The following is a 17,594-nucleotide window of genomic DNA, read 5'->3' as shown; positions in this document are numbered from 1 at the left end:
TAAAGATGAAGTCTCGCTCCGCAGGCGTGTCTCGAACCCGCGGGCTCAGGCAATCCACTCACCTCAGCCTCCCAAAGGCGCGGGATTACAGGCTGAGCCTCTGAGCCCGACTGACATTGCCCTTTTTCAAACTCCTAGATGAAAAGCTATTTGTGCCGGGCTCGGTGGCTCAACCTGAAATCCCACGCTTTGGGAGGCCGAGGTGAGTGAATTGCCTAAACCCGCAGGTTCGAGACCCGCCTGGGCAATTTGACGAGACCTCATCTCTACAATAAATCAAAAATTAGCCGGGCATGATATTGCGTGCCTGTAGTTCCAGCTACTTGGAAGACTGAGGCGGAGGGATTGCCGGAGCCCAGCAGGTCGAGGTTGCGGTGGCCGGGAGCGGCCACTGCACTCCAGTCTGGGCAACTGAGTGAGACTCCAACTCAAAAAAAAAAAAGCTGTTTGTAATGCTTGAGGTTTTTTTCTTCTCCAGACCTCTATTCTCTTTCTCATCTTCCTTCTTCTATTGATGTCCTTAATGGATTTGTTAGAGTAGCCACATTTATGAAGACATTTCATTGTCTTTTGAACCAACTCAGAACATCTGGAGATCTAATACCCCTGTAGGCTTATAATAAACAACTCGTTTTGGACTTTTGGTTGGCCTATAATAAAGTCACTAGTCTTGGACTTTGAAGACTAGGCTTGGACTTTTCATTACAAAATTCTATCAGCTGTCTAGTGGTATTTTAGTTTTTTTTTTTTTCAGAGTATCTAGTGTGTTCTCAGCTGCTTACTATTTCAAGTTGCTTACCTTAAAGCAAATTATTTTTGATATTCCAAAATACTGATGCAACATTGTATCGTTTGTTTTCAAGAAGCTTCTTTTTCCATATTTGTAGGCATTGCAGAGCTCCTTCTCATTCCTTTTTTGCTCTTCACAGAAGATAAGCACATTGTTTCCTCTTTTGTTTTAATTCATTTTTAAAAATCTCCCAAATCTTACAGTTCAGTTTTAGGTTGAATTTTCTTTTCTGCAAGTTATTCATACATTCTGTTTACATAGTGCTTTTCTTCTTTGTTTCTGCTGGGTTAAGCTCCTAACATCTATAGTTCTGCTTTCTCCATTTCACACTGGTCGAATTACTGTCATCTGTTTAGTGTATTATTTAAACACGGCCGAACCGCATATCATCATCAAGTTTAACATATGTGGGGTCAGAGTACTTTCCTAATTCTATCAAAATCTCTTGCATTTTTCTTGAATCTGCAGTTATGAGGTAAAGATGGTTACCAGCCTAATTTCTTAGGCTTATGGGAAAAGAAATGAAAGAAATACAGTGATTCAGTGTCATAGGTAATTTATAAAAATAATGGATTCTAAAACTCTTATACTTAAAATAGTCTCAAAAATTAGTTGAAATATAAAACATTTTTTAAAGTTTTGTGAGTATTTTTACATATGAGAATCAGTGACATATTAAAGGATGTATGTAATATTAATGCTAGGTAGCACATTTTATATTTTAAAATGCTACTTTTCTCTGATTTGTTCTGTTCTTGGGGTCCTGACTCCATATAAATTGTAGTCAGCTAATATAAATAAGTGCATTGAACATTGTCTATATGATAGGAAAAATAATGGTGAAGTTAAAACTAGGTAAAATAACAACACACTATATAAAAATGTTTTATGACATGAAGGCCTTGTTTGAGCTACTAACCCTTTGCACTCAGAGTGGATCACCTACTAGCAACTCAACTGCACTTTCTTATGAAATAGTGAAAAATGAATCACTTTATGTTAAATAGTATAATATTGGAACGAGTTATTTTATTGCAATGATATCTGACTTATAATGGAATTTTGGACATTGAAAAACTTATTTGTGACTAAAAAAAAATCAAAATTTTGTATGTTATATTTTTCTAACGTATGGTAATGTGTGAGTCAATGACCTTCATTGCAGATTCATTGATGTGTTGCGTAATAATAATTTGTTTGATGTCTTCCACCTGGTGTTTTTCTGTTCCAGCAAACAGTGCCGTCTTGTTTTCTTCTTCTCATGTTAATATGTAATTTATAGTCTGAAGATGATGTAGAAGGACACACTTGTGATTTCTGAAAACCACTTCTCAAATGATTGATCAGAAGCTTGATAGATTTCAAATGATACATAGATTTTTCATTGTTTTGGGGTGGAAAACTTCAAGGAAACATACAGTTTTGAAAAATTTGTGCTTGTATAAGTTTGTCATGTCTAATCACCAACAATCTTTATATCTCCTGAGCTAGTTCTATGGGTCTATACATGTGTGTAAAGAAAAAAGGTAGTGTGAGTGGTATAGTCTAATAACATGAGATTCAGAACTGAAGTAGAATGGAGATGTTCAGTAACACCTATAATAAAATTTATTTTGTGTTCTTCATTATCCTGAAGTAAAATAATTTCTAGTTGTTGATGAAGTTTTCAAATGAAGACTTGCAAGTATAAAGAGTTAATCTTTTATATTATCTAAATAGGAAAATGGAAAAAGATTTAGAGGATGAGTTTATCACATATTATATAAGTAAAGTTAGTTATTGATTTTTTTCATGGACTGTTATGAAGAATAAGCTTCTGGTGTTTTAACAGATGGGAAATAAGACCAAGATTTCAAAATATCCTTTAAGAACAAGGACTGGACACATTATGAAATCAACACCAAATACTTGTATTGGGAGTGAAAAGCTTTTACAAAAGAAGACAGTTAGTTCAGAAACTTCACAGGCAAAAGATGAAAAAAATAGAATGACTTTTTCATCTACTAAGGATTTATGTAAAGATTATGTAGATAAAGACTATCTTCATGTCCAGAAAGAGATTTCACCTGCAACCCCTAGCATTCAGAAAACTGGAAACAGCATAAATATTTCTTTAGTAGCTAGACAGAAGCCTCACAAAAAACACATCACAACTGAAAACGTAGAGAGCAATTTGGTGTGTTTAACACAAGACCAACTACAACAGATTTTGATGGCTGTAAACCAAGGAAATAGACCTATTTCCCTGACTGAGGATGGAAAGAACGAAGAAAAAAGTAAGCTTTTCTCTGAAGTTTTAATGACTATTAATTTTCTCAGTATGTGTTTTGGAATTTCATATTCATTGGGTTTTATGTAACTGTGCCTCTTAAATTTTAATTTAACATGACAGTCTTAAAATAATTATTCTTTTAGAGGACTTTAATATGCAAAATTATTTTTATAGTTATAATATGCCATATTTTAAGGTTAGAATATTCTTATACACCATGGTCTTAAGAATCTTGTCTTTGGATTCTAGAAGAAAGGTTAGTACGAAAAATAATTGTACTTATTTTAGATTGTCAGAGGCCTTACTTATATTAAAATAATTATAGAAAATGCTCTTAATAGAAAACCCACTGTGGTATTTCTAGTAAAAATTAAGGGAACCTTGGTATGAATATTTGGCTTTAGTTGATGAAGAGCATTGACATTCTAACCCTTGCATTTGCTCTTCCTGTCCCTCAATCCATGCTAAGGATTGGCAGTATTTTTTCTTGTTTTTTGTTTTGTTTTATTTTTTGAGTTGGAGTCTCACTCTGTTGCCCAGGCTGAAGTGCAGTGGCACACTCACAGCCACCACAGCCTTGACATGCTGGGCTCAGGTGATTCTTCCACCTCATCCTTCCAAGTAACTGGATCTACAAACACACGCCTCCACACCCAGCTACTTTTTTTATTTATTGTAGAGATGTGGGCTCACCAGGTTGCCCAGCCTGGTGTTGAACCCATGGGCTCAGGCAATCGACAGTCCTCTAACCTTGGCCTCCCAAAGTGCTGGGATTATAGGCGTGAGCCATTGCGCCTAGCCTGTTTTTTTTTTTAAACACAAAACTTGGAAGGTGCAGTAGAGTGTTACATGTTTTCTGTTTCATATGTCTAGGCGTTGTATTATGGTCTTTAAAAAAAGCCCTACTGAGGCTAAAGGATCTCCTGAGCCCAGCAGGTCGAGACTGCGGTGGCTGTGAATGTGCCACTGTACTCCAGCCTGGGCAACAAAGAAACTCAAACTCAAAAAAAAAAAAAGCTTTCTAGTTTCAACTTTGAGACAAGGAATTGTGACTATGAAGGTCATAGAAATACTAAAATTACATTAGGCATTAGTGAAAAAAAAAAAAATTAACAGTTCATGTGCAAAGGCCCACAACTGGTTTGGGGACCAGGAAATTCTTATATACTCCCAGGATACTCAAGATGGAGTTTTTAAAAATCCTCTCTTGGTATAGATTATTTATTATAAAATGAAGGAGCTGGATTTTGTCTTAAGGCTAAAATTCTAGCTCAGAGAACAAAAGGTAACTTATTAGGCATCATGAGAGATAACAAAGTTAAAAGCAAAATTTGCCTAATCGTGTAATGGCCTGAATATTAGGTATACTTTTTATTGAGAGAACTGGCACATTCAGGAAGAATTCGAACTATTTTTGAGCAGACATATGAGCCCTCTATAAAACAATGGGTTTAGATGTTACAGCCAGGGCACAGGGAAACGAATTTTCCATTGATTCCACAGCGAAGTGAGAAAAATAAGGTAAAGGTAATGAGTTTTTGTTGTTGGGTTTTTGTTGTTGTTTTGAGTTGGAGTTTCACTCTATTGCCCAGACTGGAGTGCTGTGGCACACTTCCAGCCACAGCAGCCTTGACCTGCTGGGCTCCAGCAATCCTTCCACCTCAGCCTTCCAAGTAGCCAGAACTACAGGGGTGTGCTACCACACCCAGCTAATTTTTTTGATTTATTGTAGAGATGAGGTTTTGCCAAGTTGCCAGGGTGGGTCTCGAATCTGTGGTCTCAGGCAGTCCACTCTCCTCAGCCTCCCAAAGTGTTGGGATTACAGGCTGAGCCACCTAGCCCGGCCGTAATGAGTTTTTTATTAAGCTGTTTGCATTTATACCTCTTTAGGTTGTGATTTGTGTTATAATTAGTATTATTTGTGAAAGTATGTTAGCAAGAGTAAATGGTGATTTTTCTGTTGCTTGTTTTCTTGTTTGATACAGGTAAGTTGTAGGGCTATGCCCATGAGCAAACCATTTAACTTCTGGGCCTGAGTTTCCTTTACTTTGATAGAAAGGGAAACATAATAACCACTTCAAGGATTGATGTGAGAGTTAAATTAGGTAATGTATAAGAAATAAATTAGGTAATGTATAAGACTTAAACACGGCATAGCAGTATGCCAAGTATTAAGATGATTTAGTGTTGATTTTAAAACATGCATTTTACCTTGTAGGTCAGTATAGTCTACCCTTAAACAGTACTCCTGCTCAGCCAAAGGACGAGAACATTATGGGATTATTCCAAATAACTGATGCTGTTTCATGTGTCCCAAATGAAAATAAATCTATCTTAAATAAAAGCCAGGAGGCATCTAAGCCGTGTGAGCAGAAAATTGCCATGTATGTAACTCATATCTTTTATCATGGGGTTGTCTTGGATTTAGTTTTGTTTTTCCTTTATTTGCATGTGAAATATTTACTCTGAAGACTTAGAGTTTTTTAAAAACTTACTGATAAATATTTATAGCGCCCATTGTGTAGAAATGTATAATGATAAGTTTTCTGGTTTTTTGTATGTTTTGCCTTAGAGAGAATGAATGGAAACCAGCTGACATATTTAGTACTCTGGGGGAAAGGGAATGTGATAGAAGTTTGTTGGAAGCCAAAAAAATCCAGTGGAGGAAAGAGCTAGGTAGGTTATTTTTTAGACCTTTTATTGTATTTTTGTTGGCTTAAATAATATATATTGAGTTGTAGAGGCCAAGGGAAAACGTCCCCTTTGTCCTCTGAAGGTTCACTGAAAAATCAACTAACAAAAGGCAGATTAATAAGAGAAAAAGCATATGAATTTGTTCATGTGCAGAAGAGTCTTACAAAATAAAAGAATTCAAAGAAATGGCCAGATGTTTGATGCTTTTTATACCATGTTGAGGTTACAGAAAGAAGGGGCTTGGAGTGTGTGGTAAAACAGGATATCGGGGGGAGGAGAGAAGATGAGGCCTGAACAGCAAAGGTGGTCTTGTTACACAGATGAAAACTCACAGGTTAACAGCCATCAGAGAGAATAGGTGATAAATATTTCTTTCAGTCCTTTCAAGGTGTTAGCCTTTCAGCTAATCTTTCTTAGATCTAGACAAAGGAAGGCCTCAGAGAAAGCTTGGCTGCATCAGTGCAGATTTTCTCTACAGGTAAAAATGTTTCCCGCAAAAGATAGCTTTGGAAGACTACTTGTTTGCAAGTCATCTGAATAGCCATCAAAAAATTAATCAAAGAAGTATACTTGGGTATAAAATATTTTGGCTTTCTTTAAAGGGTAGTCATTCTCTCTGTCTATGAGAGATTGGTTCTAGGATAACCCTTCTCCCCAAGATACCAAAATGCCCAGATGTTCAGGTTACTTATGTAAAATGGTTTAATGTTTGCATATAACCTATGCACATCCTCCTACGTCCTTTAAATCATCTCTAGACTACTTATTATGCTTAATGCAATGTAAATGCTACATAAATAATTGTTACAATTGTATTATTTAGATAATAAATACAAGGTAAAAAGTCTGCATGTTAAATATGGGTGTAAATACCCATTTTTTTCCCCCAAATATTTTTGATCTGTGGTTATTTGAATCCACAGATGCAGAACCCATGGATATGGAGGGCTGATTATGTATCTTTTAGTAAGATATTATCAGAAGTCTTATAATATTTGACATCTAGCGTAGTTCTCTGCAAATGCATAAGAAACTTTGTGTTTTCATACTGCCTTAGATTTTTTTTTTTTGAGTTGTAGTCTCACTTGGTTGCCCAGACTGGAGTGCAGTGGCCGCTCCTGGCCACCGCAGACTTGCCTGCTGGGCTCCGGTGATCCTTCCGCCTCAGCCTTCCGAGTAGCCGGAATTACAGGCATGCGCTACCATGCCCGGCTGATTTTTTTATTTATTGTAGAGATGAGGCCTCGCTGCCCAGGTGGGTCTCGAACCCGCGGGCTCAGGCAATCCACTCACCTCAGCTTCCCAAAGGCGTGGGATTACAGGCTGAGCCACCGAGCCCGGCTCTGCCTTAGATTTTATCTTTTTGTTTGGTACTCTGTGGTGTGCACCAAAAGCATTAATGTCACTAGTGTCATTCTGGAGCCCCTGTAACTCAAAGATTTCTAAATTTATCTCATTTCCTGGGAATCCTTTTTCATATTTTTAACATTACGGAAGTTCTGTGGGTATAAGAATGGTTTTACTACAAAATAATTTATTTCATTTTTTAAAACAAACAAAATGTTCTAATCAAGAATAATCAATATGATATCAATATATTCGAGACAAAAGTAAGCTTATTACTTTCTGTCAACCTGTTGTTATAGCCTGACTGCGTTCTTATACCTGATACCCAGAAAAATCAACACTGATAGTGCCGTTACATTAGAGAAAGTTTAATATCACGAAGTAGCTGAGTGAAGAAGACAAGGGATATTTCTCACATCTGCCTCCCTGAGAGTCTTAGGCTAGGATTTCTTAAGGAATAATTTAGTGGGCAAGGTGCTAGGGAGTGGGCACTGCTGATTGGTTGAGGATGAAATCATGAGTCATGTGGAAACTGTCTTCACGTCTCAGAGCCAGTTTCTGGGAGAGGTTTACGGGACTGGCGGAGCCAGCTCCTTGGTGGTTGTCCGGGGTCCTGGAGGTATAAAGTCTGAAAAACTTCCCAAATATCATTCTTACATTTTATAATTAAAGAAGCTATCTATAAAGCCAGTCCCATGACCCACCTGACCATCCTCTGATCCCCCTGGGCAGTAAGCCATTTTAGAGGTATGCAGGAGATGGAGATTAGAGCTGTGAGTTCCCCTTCCCCCTGTCAAACTTTAGGATGCTATCAAGGAGATATGAGTGTGATTTTGCCTTCATTGTTTAAAAGAAAATAGGTTTATCAGCCTCATAGGCAGCTTCCCCTGCCTCTCCCAGGGATCAGGACATGAAGATAATTAATTGTCTCTATTGAAGTGAAAGCAAACTTAGAAACAGCATATTTGTTAATTTTCAACCACAACTGTACCTTTCAGGGCTCCGGTCTCTTCTGTAGTTTTCACCCTGTGCCCTATGCTAATTTTATATAGGTGGTTCTATTCTGGAACTTACAATAGAAAAATGTATAATTTCTGTTAGCATCTTGAAGTTTTCTTAATAACCGAGAAATACCCATTACTTCTTAGACTGGACTTAGGCCCCAAGTATCACAGTTTATGAAATGCTTGATGTAACAGTTGTATTTCAGCTGGGTTCAGTAACTCAGCCTGTAATCTCGTGCTTTGAGAGGCTGAGGTGAGTGGATTGCCTGAGACCGCAGGTTCGAGACCCGCCTGGACAACTTGGTGAGACCTCATCTCTGCAATAAATAAAAAAAATTAGCCAGGTATGGTAGCGTGCGCCTGTAGTTCCAGCTACTTGGAAGACTGAGGCGGAAGGATCCCCGGAGCCCAGCAGGTCGAGGCTGCAGTGGCCCTGCGTGACAAAGTGAGACTCCAACTCAAAAAAAAAAAGCAAAAAAAAAAAGTATTATTTCTTAGGAATAGCTATACTATGCATGAGATAGGCTTCGCCTTTCATTCAGCTAGAAAGTCATGTATGTGGGGCAATCACTAACCTGCTTGGGATGGGTAATTTAGAAAAAGAGATAAGTAGCAGAAAAAAGTAAATCTATGCTGGAATTAAGATAACAGAAGAATGAAGAAATTAAATTTATGGTAGCAATATCAGAAGGTTTGGCGGTCTGTTGTGTGCTTATATCACAGTTTCAGATTTAAGTATTTTCATTCAGCACAAATTAGCATCAAATTCCAATATCAGGTTTCTGAAATATGATGGTACTATTTGGAAATGACTGAAATATCTTATACTTTAATTGTTGTTTTAAAAAACAATTTTCTGCCGGGCCTGGTGGCTCAGCCTGTAATCCCGCGCCTTTGGGAGGCTGAGGTGAGTGGATTGCCCAAGCTCGCGGGTTCGATACCTGCCTGGGTAGGCGAGACCTCATCTCTACAATAAATCAAAAAATGAGCCGGGCGTAGTAGCGCGCACCTGTAATTCCGGCTACTCGGAAGACTGAGGTGGAAGGATCGCCAGAGCCCAGCAGGTCGAGGCTGCGGTGGCCGGGAATGGCCACTGCACTCCAGTCTGGGTGACAGAGTGAGACTCCAACCTAAAAAAAAAAAAAAATTTACTTTTTTTACTTGTGTTAGCAAAGCACATCTCTTGAAGTCATGCTTCCATTTATTTTTGTGAAATTTAGACTTAAACATCTCTAAATTTTATATATAAAGAACTATTGATTTGGGGTTTACTTTTGACTATGTCTGTTATACACAGGGTTTTATGTTTTTTGCTTTTCAAAAATTAATGTGAAATAATAGTTAATATTTATTTAATATTCACTTTGTGCCAGGTGCTATACTGAAATAGGCACTGTTATCCCTGTTTTACAGAAAAAGAAATCAATATTTAGAGAGCTTAACAGCAGTTTGCTCATCATCCATTGCTAAGAAGGTGCTGAACTTGAATTTGACCCCAGGTTTCTCTGACTCCAGAGTTCTAGCTTTTAATTTTTTTTTTCTTTGAGTTGGAATCTCACTCTGTCGCCCAGACTGGAGTGCAGTGACTGCTCCCGGCCACCACAGCCTCCACCTGCTAGGCTCTGGCGATCCTTCCGCCTCAGCCTTCCAAGTAGCTGGAATTACAGGTGTGCGCTGCCACGCCCAGCTGATTTTTTCCAGGCGGGTCTCGAACCCGCGGGCTCAGGCAATCCACTCACCTCAGCCTCCCAAAGGCGCGGGATTACAAGCTGAGCCACCAAGCCCGGCTACTTTTAGTTATTTTTGTAATTGAATGAACATTACAGGAAAGTAGAACCTCAGAATGATTAACATAATAGAAAATAAGTTATTCTGATAGCATTGCTTTGTATTGATATTGTGATTAAAAAACAAACTTTGGTTTATATCCATTGTACCATACTTAAGTATGGTTCTGATAAATTGTTTTTTATTCTGTATCCCTAAAAATTCCTCTCTTCTTTGTAAGTTAATTTCTACCTAAAAAAAAGAAAAAGAGTTTTGATGAGATCTGTGTTAGAATCTGTATTCTTTGAGGTCATGATTTGTTTACATGATTCTTCTTTTACAGTTTTTGTACATTTTTTTAAAAAGGACATTATTTACAGATGAACAGGTTGCTTTAAAGAAGAAAGAAAAAGAAGCTTCTCAAAAATGGAATGATCCTTGGAAAAAAACTGAAAATGATAAAATAATATGGGAAAACCTTCAAATTCTTGACCAGTTTAGGGTAAGAAAATCAAAATCCATAAGACTTCTTAATTGCAATTTTTAAAATGCTAAGCAGTATTATAAAATTTATTTATTTATTTATTTTTAAACCTTTTTCTTTTTTCTTTTTTTTGAGTTGGAGTCTCACTCTGTCGCCCAGAGTGGAGTGCAATGGCCGCCCCCATTGCTTAAACGCACACACACACACACACACACCCCACAGATGTATGTATATATGAAAAGTTTTTTGAAAAAGCTTTAAAAAAATAAATTTTATATATTAGTATAAAATTTATTTTTAAAACTTTTTTTTAACTTTTCATATATTAGTATAAAATTTATTTTTGAAGCTTTTTTTAACTTTTCATATATTAGTATAAAATTTATTTTTAAAGCTTTTTTTTTTAACTTTTCATATATACATATATCTGGTGTGTGTGTGTGTATGTGTGTTTGTGTGTGTGTTTTTAAGCAATGGGGTCTTACTCTGTCCCCTAGGCTGGAATGTAGTGGCATGATAATAGCTCCCTGCTGCCTCAAACTCCTGGGCTCAGGTGATCGTTCCATTTCAGCCTTCCGAGCAACTGGGATTATAGGCATGAGCTACTGCACGTGACTGGAGCTCTGCAATTTTTAAAATGAACACAATACTCTACCACTAATTATCTACCACAAGGCTATTATATCAAATATAAATGTTTGATAATCAAACATAAGTATAGACGAGGTGTCCCTTGGGTAGTACTTTTGTTACTTTAAAATTTTCTCTGTGGTTAATTATAGATCAAGAAAAAATGCCCTTGTTTTTCTATTTGTTTTTAGACTTCTGCTAGCATTCTTTCAGAGTCTCCTAGTCAGGTTATGGTGGTTCAGGCTGATGGGCGCTCACCTTAGAGCTAGTCAGATATTAGAGGTAAGTCCTTAAGTGTCAGTAGTTTGAATCCCTTTTTTTTTTTTTGAGTTGGAGTCTCACTCTGTTATCCAGGCTGGAATGCAGTGGCACACTCATGGCAACCCCAGCGTTGACTTGCTGGGCTCCGGTGATCCTTCCACCTCAATCTTCCAAGTAGCCAGAACTATAGGCGTGCGCTACCATGCCCAGCTAGTTTTTGATTTATTGTAGAGATGAGGTCTCACCAAGCTGCCCAAGCTGGTCTCAAACTCACGGGCTCAGGCAATCCACTCGCCTCAGCCTCCCAAAGTACTGGGATTACAGGATGAACCACCAAGCCCAGCCAGTTTGAATATTTAAACCCCTTTAGTACTTAATCTCTATATATACTGTTTTCCTGTTTTCCTTAAAGGAGAATCTAAGTCTTCATTATACTTAATTGCCAGTTCATTTTTACTGAGGGCATTTTGTTTCTTAAATTTACAAAAAAGTTTCTTTTTTACATGTATAATCCCTTCCTTTTTGTGAACATTTACATTTTTACAAATGTAGTAATCTAAAGGAATGATTCTAATGGTAGAACTTTTTAGCATTGTGGTCTAATTAAGTAGATTTCTTGTAGAACCCCTTTAAGTTAGATTGTTTGCATGACTGTCTGGTCTGTTCCATGTATGGCTGACTTGCCTGTGTCAAACACTTTTGTTGTCTTTTGGTAATTTTACATTAACAAAAGGGTTGAAATTGAATGGCATTTATCTACAACCCTAAAGCACTTTGACCGAGAAGGCAATAAATTAATCTTGATAGAGTTCATTTTGGAAAATTCTGTAGTTCTATATGGCTTTCTCCAATGACTTATTTTCCCTGGGAAGACTAAGTAAAAGGGGTGTGTGTGTGTGTGTGTGTGTGTGTGTGTGTGTGTATTTTTTTTTTTAAAGCAGGATTTATTGAGAGGACAGAAAAGCTCCCACAGTGGGAGGGGACCTGAGGGACTTGTCCAAAGCGGTTTATTTTAATGTGCTCTTTGACATGAGATAGAAAGTAAGGTTATAATTCTGCTAGCTTCTTAGTGCTATCACCAGGCCATAGTTCTGCAGTTGGACAACAAAAAGTTCCTCACATTTTTTTACTTTTCCTTCTTTTTTTATTGTGGTAATGTATGTATAACATAAAATTGACTATTTTAGCCTCTTGTTAGTGTACAGTTTAGTGGCTTTATATACATTCATGTTGTTGTACAGTCATCACTACTATCCATTTTCAGAACTTTTTCATCATCCCAAACTAAACTATACCTATTAAATAATGATTCCCACTTTTCCCTACCTCTGGCCCCTGACAACCACTATTCTATTTTCTGTCTCTACATTTGACTATTCTAGTACCTTATATAAGTGGAATCATATAGTATTGATCCTTTTGTTGACTGGCTTATTTCACTTAGCATAATGTCTTCAAGGTTTACTTATGCTGTAGCATGTGTCAGAATTTCGTTTGTTTTTAAGGCTAATATTCGTGTGTGTGTGTGTGTGTGTGTGTGTGTATGTGTGTGTGTACATACCATGTTTTATTTATTCATTAATCCATTGATAGATATTTGAGTTATTTCCACCTTTTGGCTATTATGAATAATGTTGCTGTGAACATTAGTGTACAAATAATCTTTGCGTTCCTGATTCACTTCTTTTGGAGCTATACTCAGAAGTGGTGTTGCTGGATTATATGGTATTTTTATGATAATTTTTACCCATTTGGTAAAATTTGATAATTTTGTGTCTAACATTTTTACTACTTTCCACAGAACGTATGATTCCTCCAACTTTCCTTTTCTTTTTTAAGATTGTTTTGGCTATTTGTGGTTCTTTGAGATGCCATATGAATTTTAGGATAGATTTTTATATCTCTATGAAAAAAATGTCATTGATATTTTCATAGGGATTGCACTAAGTCTATAGGTTGCTTTGGGGATTATTGATTCCTTAGCAATATTAAGTCTTCCAATTCATGAACATAGGCTATTGTTTCATTTATTTGTGTCTTTTAAAATTTCTTTCAGCAGTATTTTGCAGTTTTCAGTGTACAAACAAGTCTTTAGCCTTCTTGGTTAAGTTTATTCCTACATATTTTATTCTTTTCAATGCTATTACATGGGGAATTGTTTATTTTAAATTTCCTTTTCTGAATTGTTCTTTATTAGTATATAGAAACAACTAATTTTTGTGTTTGTATCCTGGAACTTTACTGATTTCGTTTATTCTAACAGTCTTTTTTTTTTTTTTTTTTATTGAATCTTGGTGGTCATTGCACAATGCATTAGTTCAATGTGGATCCTTCTGGTACTATTTTGTTTTCTTAATGAGTAGATACATAACACTGTACCTGGCTAGCAGGAAATTTTTAAAGGAAACAATGACTTAGTTTTTATTTATTCATATCTTATTTCACAAAGGACTTGAAGTGGTACAGGAAATCCTTGTATAAGAATAGAGCCCAACAATACAATACAGTAACAAGAAAGAAAAAAGTCTTGATAATACAATAACATGAAATCACAGTGAGGAAAAGAAAGAAATTGCTGTGGGAGCACCATCAGAATATAGAAAGCATTTTTAAAACAGATGAAAAATCTGGCATAGAAAATATTAATAGCTTATAAAAATACAACCTTGAGCCATAGACTCAAGAAATGAACAAATAGATAAGATGTAATAATAATCTGGTTTATAGAAAAAAATGACAGAAAAAATTTGGCGAGATGTATAAAAAGAGGCCAGTTTTAAGGTATATCTTAGTAAGTTTTCAAGAAAAAGGATAGACTCCTAAAGCATTTAAACATAACAAGACATCAAAAGTCAAGGTGACTTTCGATTTCTCCTCTGTAGATAATAGAACAATGTTTGTAAAAGCTTAATAGATAAAGCCTGAGACTATCTACAAACATTTTACAGTAGATAAAAGAAATAGTAATAACAAGATAAAAATAAACTCAATGTATTAAGTCAGAAATCCTTTTTTAGAAAGCAAAGGTATGAGAACCCCAAAACTTGCTGCTTAAAAGAGACACACCTGCAATACAATTATACATTATTAAAAACAGATTATATAGTTGAGTGCGGTGGCGTGGACCTATAGTCCAAGCTCTTTGGGAGGATAGGCAGGAGAATTGCTTGAGCCCAGGAGTTTGAGACCAGTCTGAGCAATATAATGAGCCTCTGTCTCCCAAAAATAATTTTAAAATAGATGTGTAAGTCAGGCAAAATTTAAATAAAAAACAAAAGCAACATTGGTGATAGTAATTTTGGAAACATTACTTCAGGAGAGAAAACCATTGATACAGTAATTTACTTTTTAAAAGAGGAGTCAGTTATAAAGACATAAAAATGATTTCTCTGAATTTATGTGATTCACAGGCCAGCCATAAATAGGAGAAATAGCATAGTTTTATCAGAATATTATCAAAGGATTTGTACATTATAAACTATCAGTAATTTTATTTTCGACAAATACACAGTTCAAATTCTCAAATGTCATTGGAGCTCTTACTCCATTATAGAATTCGCCATAATGTTATAAGAAAAACTTTTAAAAATAAGCAGAAAATATGGACAGCAAATCAGCTTTACAAACTCACAAATGCTAAGATCCCATGATCTCAAGATACTAAATTCTAGCATAAACTGCTGATACCACTGTCTAAGATCTGCCTCTAAAATACTGAAAAAACTGGGGGAGGGGCATTTCTTTGTTCTGTTGGGTTGGTAAGTAGTCTGAAGTAGAAGTTAACCCAACATCTGTGAGAGAATAAAATAGGAAATGAATTGTTGGAGTTCTTTTCTTGCTATCCTGCTTTTCTTCCCTTCCCTAGTACCATTGTTTTAAAACAAAACAGTGCCTCACTCTTCATTGACTGTAATTTATTGGTTTAGCTGTCCTCTAGAATAAAATCTTGAGCACTGCTTGTTTGAATCTTCTTGCAAAGGAGCTGGAAAAACTAGGTTAAAAACTACCCCACCCCTCCTGCTCCAAAGTCACAGCGCTGGTGAAATACAATCTGAGGGGTGTTCCCAAAGAGTGAAGCTCTGACCTTATGAGTTCTTTTGAAGGATAGGGAATAACCAGTTTAACTAATGCCTGGAATGTTCAACCTTTAGGCTAGTCTGTTCTTCACCATCCCTACTCACTGAGATTTATTCACTGCTCATTGCCAGAAAAGCGTGGGTGATAAAACCAGGAAAAAAATACACCCAATCAAATAAACAATTTCAAAGGAAAAATAACATAGAGGGTATCAGATTCCAACAGAAGCAAAAATATTAGCACAAATGAGTCAATAAATTTAGTCCAATAAACATAATAAAAGAAGTAGTACAGGAAGGTATTATCAAAGAGAACAAGAAAGCATTAAGAAAACCAAGCAGAAAGTTTGTGTGAAACATAGTTGAAGTAAAAAAATACACCAGATGAGAAATAGCAGAAATGATATAACTTAGGGAATGAATACATACTTGGAAGACCAGGTTTAGAAATGTCTTAAAGAAAAGGGGAAAGGACAGATGAATAGGGAACAAAATTTTAAGGCAATATGAGAGTTTTAAAAATGCAGCTGGGTGCTGGGAAAAATGCAGTTGGGCGTGGTAGCTCACGCCTATGATCCCAGCACTTCGGGAGGCTATGGCGAGAGGATTGCCGGGGCCCAGGGGTTTGAGACCAGCCTGGGCAACATGGCAACATCTCGTCTCTACAGTAAATCAAAAAATTAGCCGAATGTGGTGACACACGCCTGTAGTTCCAGTTACTTGGAAGGCTGAAGCAGAAGGATTGCCTGAACCCAGCAGATCAAGGCTGCAGTGGCCATGAGTGTGCCACTGCTCTCCACTCCAGCCTGGGCAATAGAGTGAGACTCCGACTCAAAAAAAAAAACAAAACGAAAAACTCTGAGATAATAAGCTGCTCAAATGAATGACAAAATGAAGGGGTGAAAATATTTGAGGATGTACTTGAAATCAGTTTTCCAGGATGAAAGGACTTACCTCAGTTTTTAAAGATCCCATAGAGTACCACAAAGGAGAATAAGAAAAGCCTGACCTACACATACTAAACTGAAAGGTGAGAATATGAAAAACAAAAATTCTAGTTGCTATCAAAGAAAGATCAAGCCATATAAAGGTACAAGAATCAGCTTGACATTGGATTTTTTAGTAGCAACACTGAAAACAAGATAATTTGAATTGTACTTTCAATATATTGATGGAAAAGAACTTAACACCTAGAATTTTAAGTCCAACCAAACTATCATTCAAATAAAAGGAGATGAAAAACTTTTCCCAGACATACAAATGAATTGAAGATTTTTATAAAAAGGTCCACCTTGAAAACAATTTTGAATAAAGTGCTTGCCTAAAAGTTGAAGCAAATTGAGGGACTACTGCAAGAGATTTATGTAGGAAGAATGATTTCATATACAGAAGTTGCCAAAATTTATACATATTTTAAGAAAGGGGAAAAACTATTAAAATCAAAAGATAAATACAAGTTACGTTTGACTTCTGCAATTACAAGAAGTGCTCAAAGTAGTTACCATCAGCATCCAGACACTTCTGATTATGGAGAACTAAAAGTAATACATAGATAACATCTCTTAAAATGTATATGCATTTTTTTGGCACCTCGGTATTAGAATTGATTTTTATCTTTACAAATTGCAAAGAGATAATATTCTTAATAACTAAAAATTAATAGTTAATATCAGCATTAATGGTTTGGCAGAAGATGGCAAGAGCAAAGGATGTAAAAGCATACTAAAGTTCTTATTAGAAGATACCTATAAATTTTTTATAAAAGAAGCTCAAACCTAAGACCTGAAACTATCAAACTACTAAAACTAATAGAAGAAAACATAGGGGAAACACTCTAGGACGTTGGTCTAGGCAAAAGGTTTATGGCTACAAAAAGCTCAAGCAACAAAACAAATATAGACAAATGGTATTATATTCTCTTAAAAAGCTTCTGTACAGCAAAGGGAATAATCAAGTGAATAGACAACCTGTCTTTTTGGTAGTTTCAATATTTGCTAGTTTGAATACACAGCAGTTTGAATGTTTGCAAACTCGTTATCCATTAAGGCATTGAATATCCAGAATATACAAGGAACTCAACAGAAAAAACAAATCCCATTAATAAGTGGACAAGGGATCTAAATAGACATTTCTCAAAAGAAGATATACAAATGACCAACAGGTATATGAAAAAATGCTTAACATTATGAATCATCAGGGAAATGCAAATTAAAATCACAATGAGCTATCTCTCCCCAGTCAAAATGGTTATTATTTTTAAAAATAAAAA

General features: G+C 36.1%; 1 protein-coding gene across 3 annotated transcripts in view; it reads left to right on the top strand.

The window, feature by feature from the left end:
• The window catches only part of CCDC66 (coiled-coil domain containing 66), a 52,553-nt gene that overhangs the window by 4,411 nt on the left and 30,548 nt on the right, over positions 1-17,594 (top strand). For 2 of the 3 annotated variants that reach the window (XM_008067416.2, XM_021717271.1), the window contains exons 4-7: positions 2,622-3,066; positions 5,281-5,446; positions 5,635-5,738; positions 10,255-10,376. In XM_008067416.2, the coding sequence (XP_008065607.1) occupies positions 2,622-3,066; positions 5,281-5,446; positions 5,635-5,738; positions 10,255-10,376 (837 nt within the window). Of the gene's footprint in view, positions 1-190; positions 203-2,621; positions 3,067-5,280; positions 5,447-5,634; positions 5,739-10,254; positions 10,377-17,594 lie in introns of those variants that run through there. The other variant, XM_021717272.1, reaches the window with a different exon arrangement.

Source organism: Carlito syrichta, unplaced genomic scaffold (genome assembly GCF_000164805.1).
Source record: "Carlito syrichta isolate Samal-C Ts95f unplaced genomic scaffold, Tarsius_syrichta-2.0.1 Scaffold309583, whole genome shotgun sequence".
NCBI classification, from domain to species: domain Eukaryota; kingdom Metazoa; phylum Chordata; class Mammalia; order Primates; family Tarsiidae; genus Carlito; species Carlito syrichta.
This window is presented reverse-complemented; position numbering and strand designations above follow the sequence as displayed.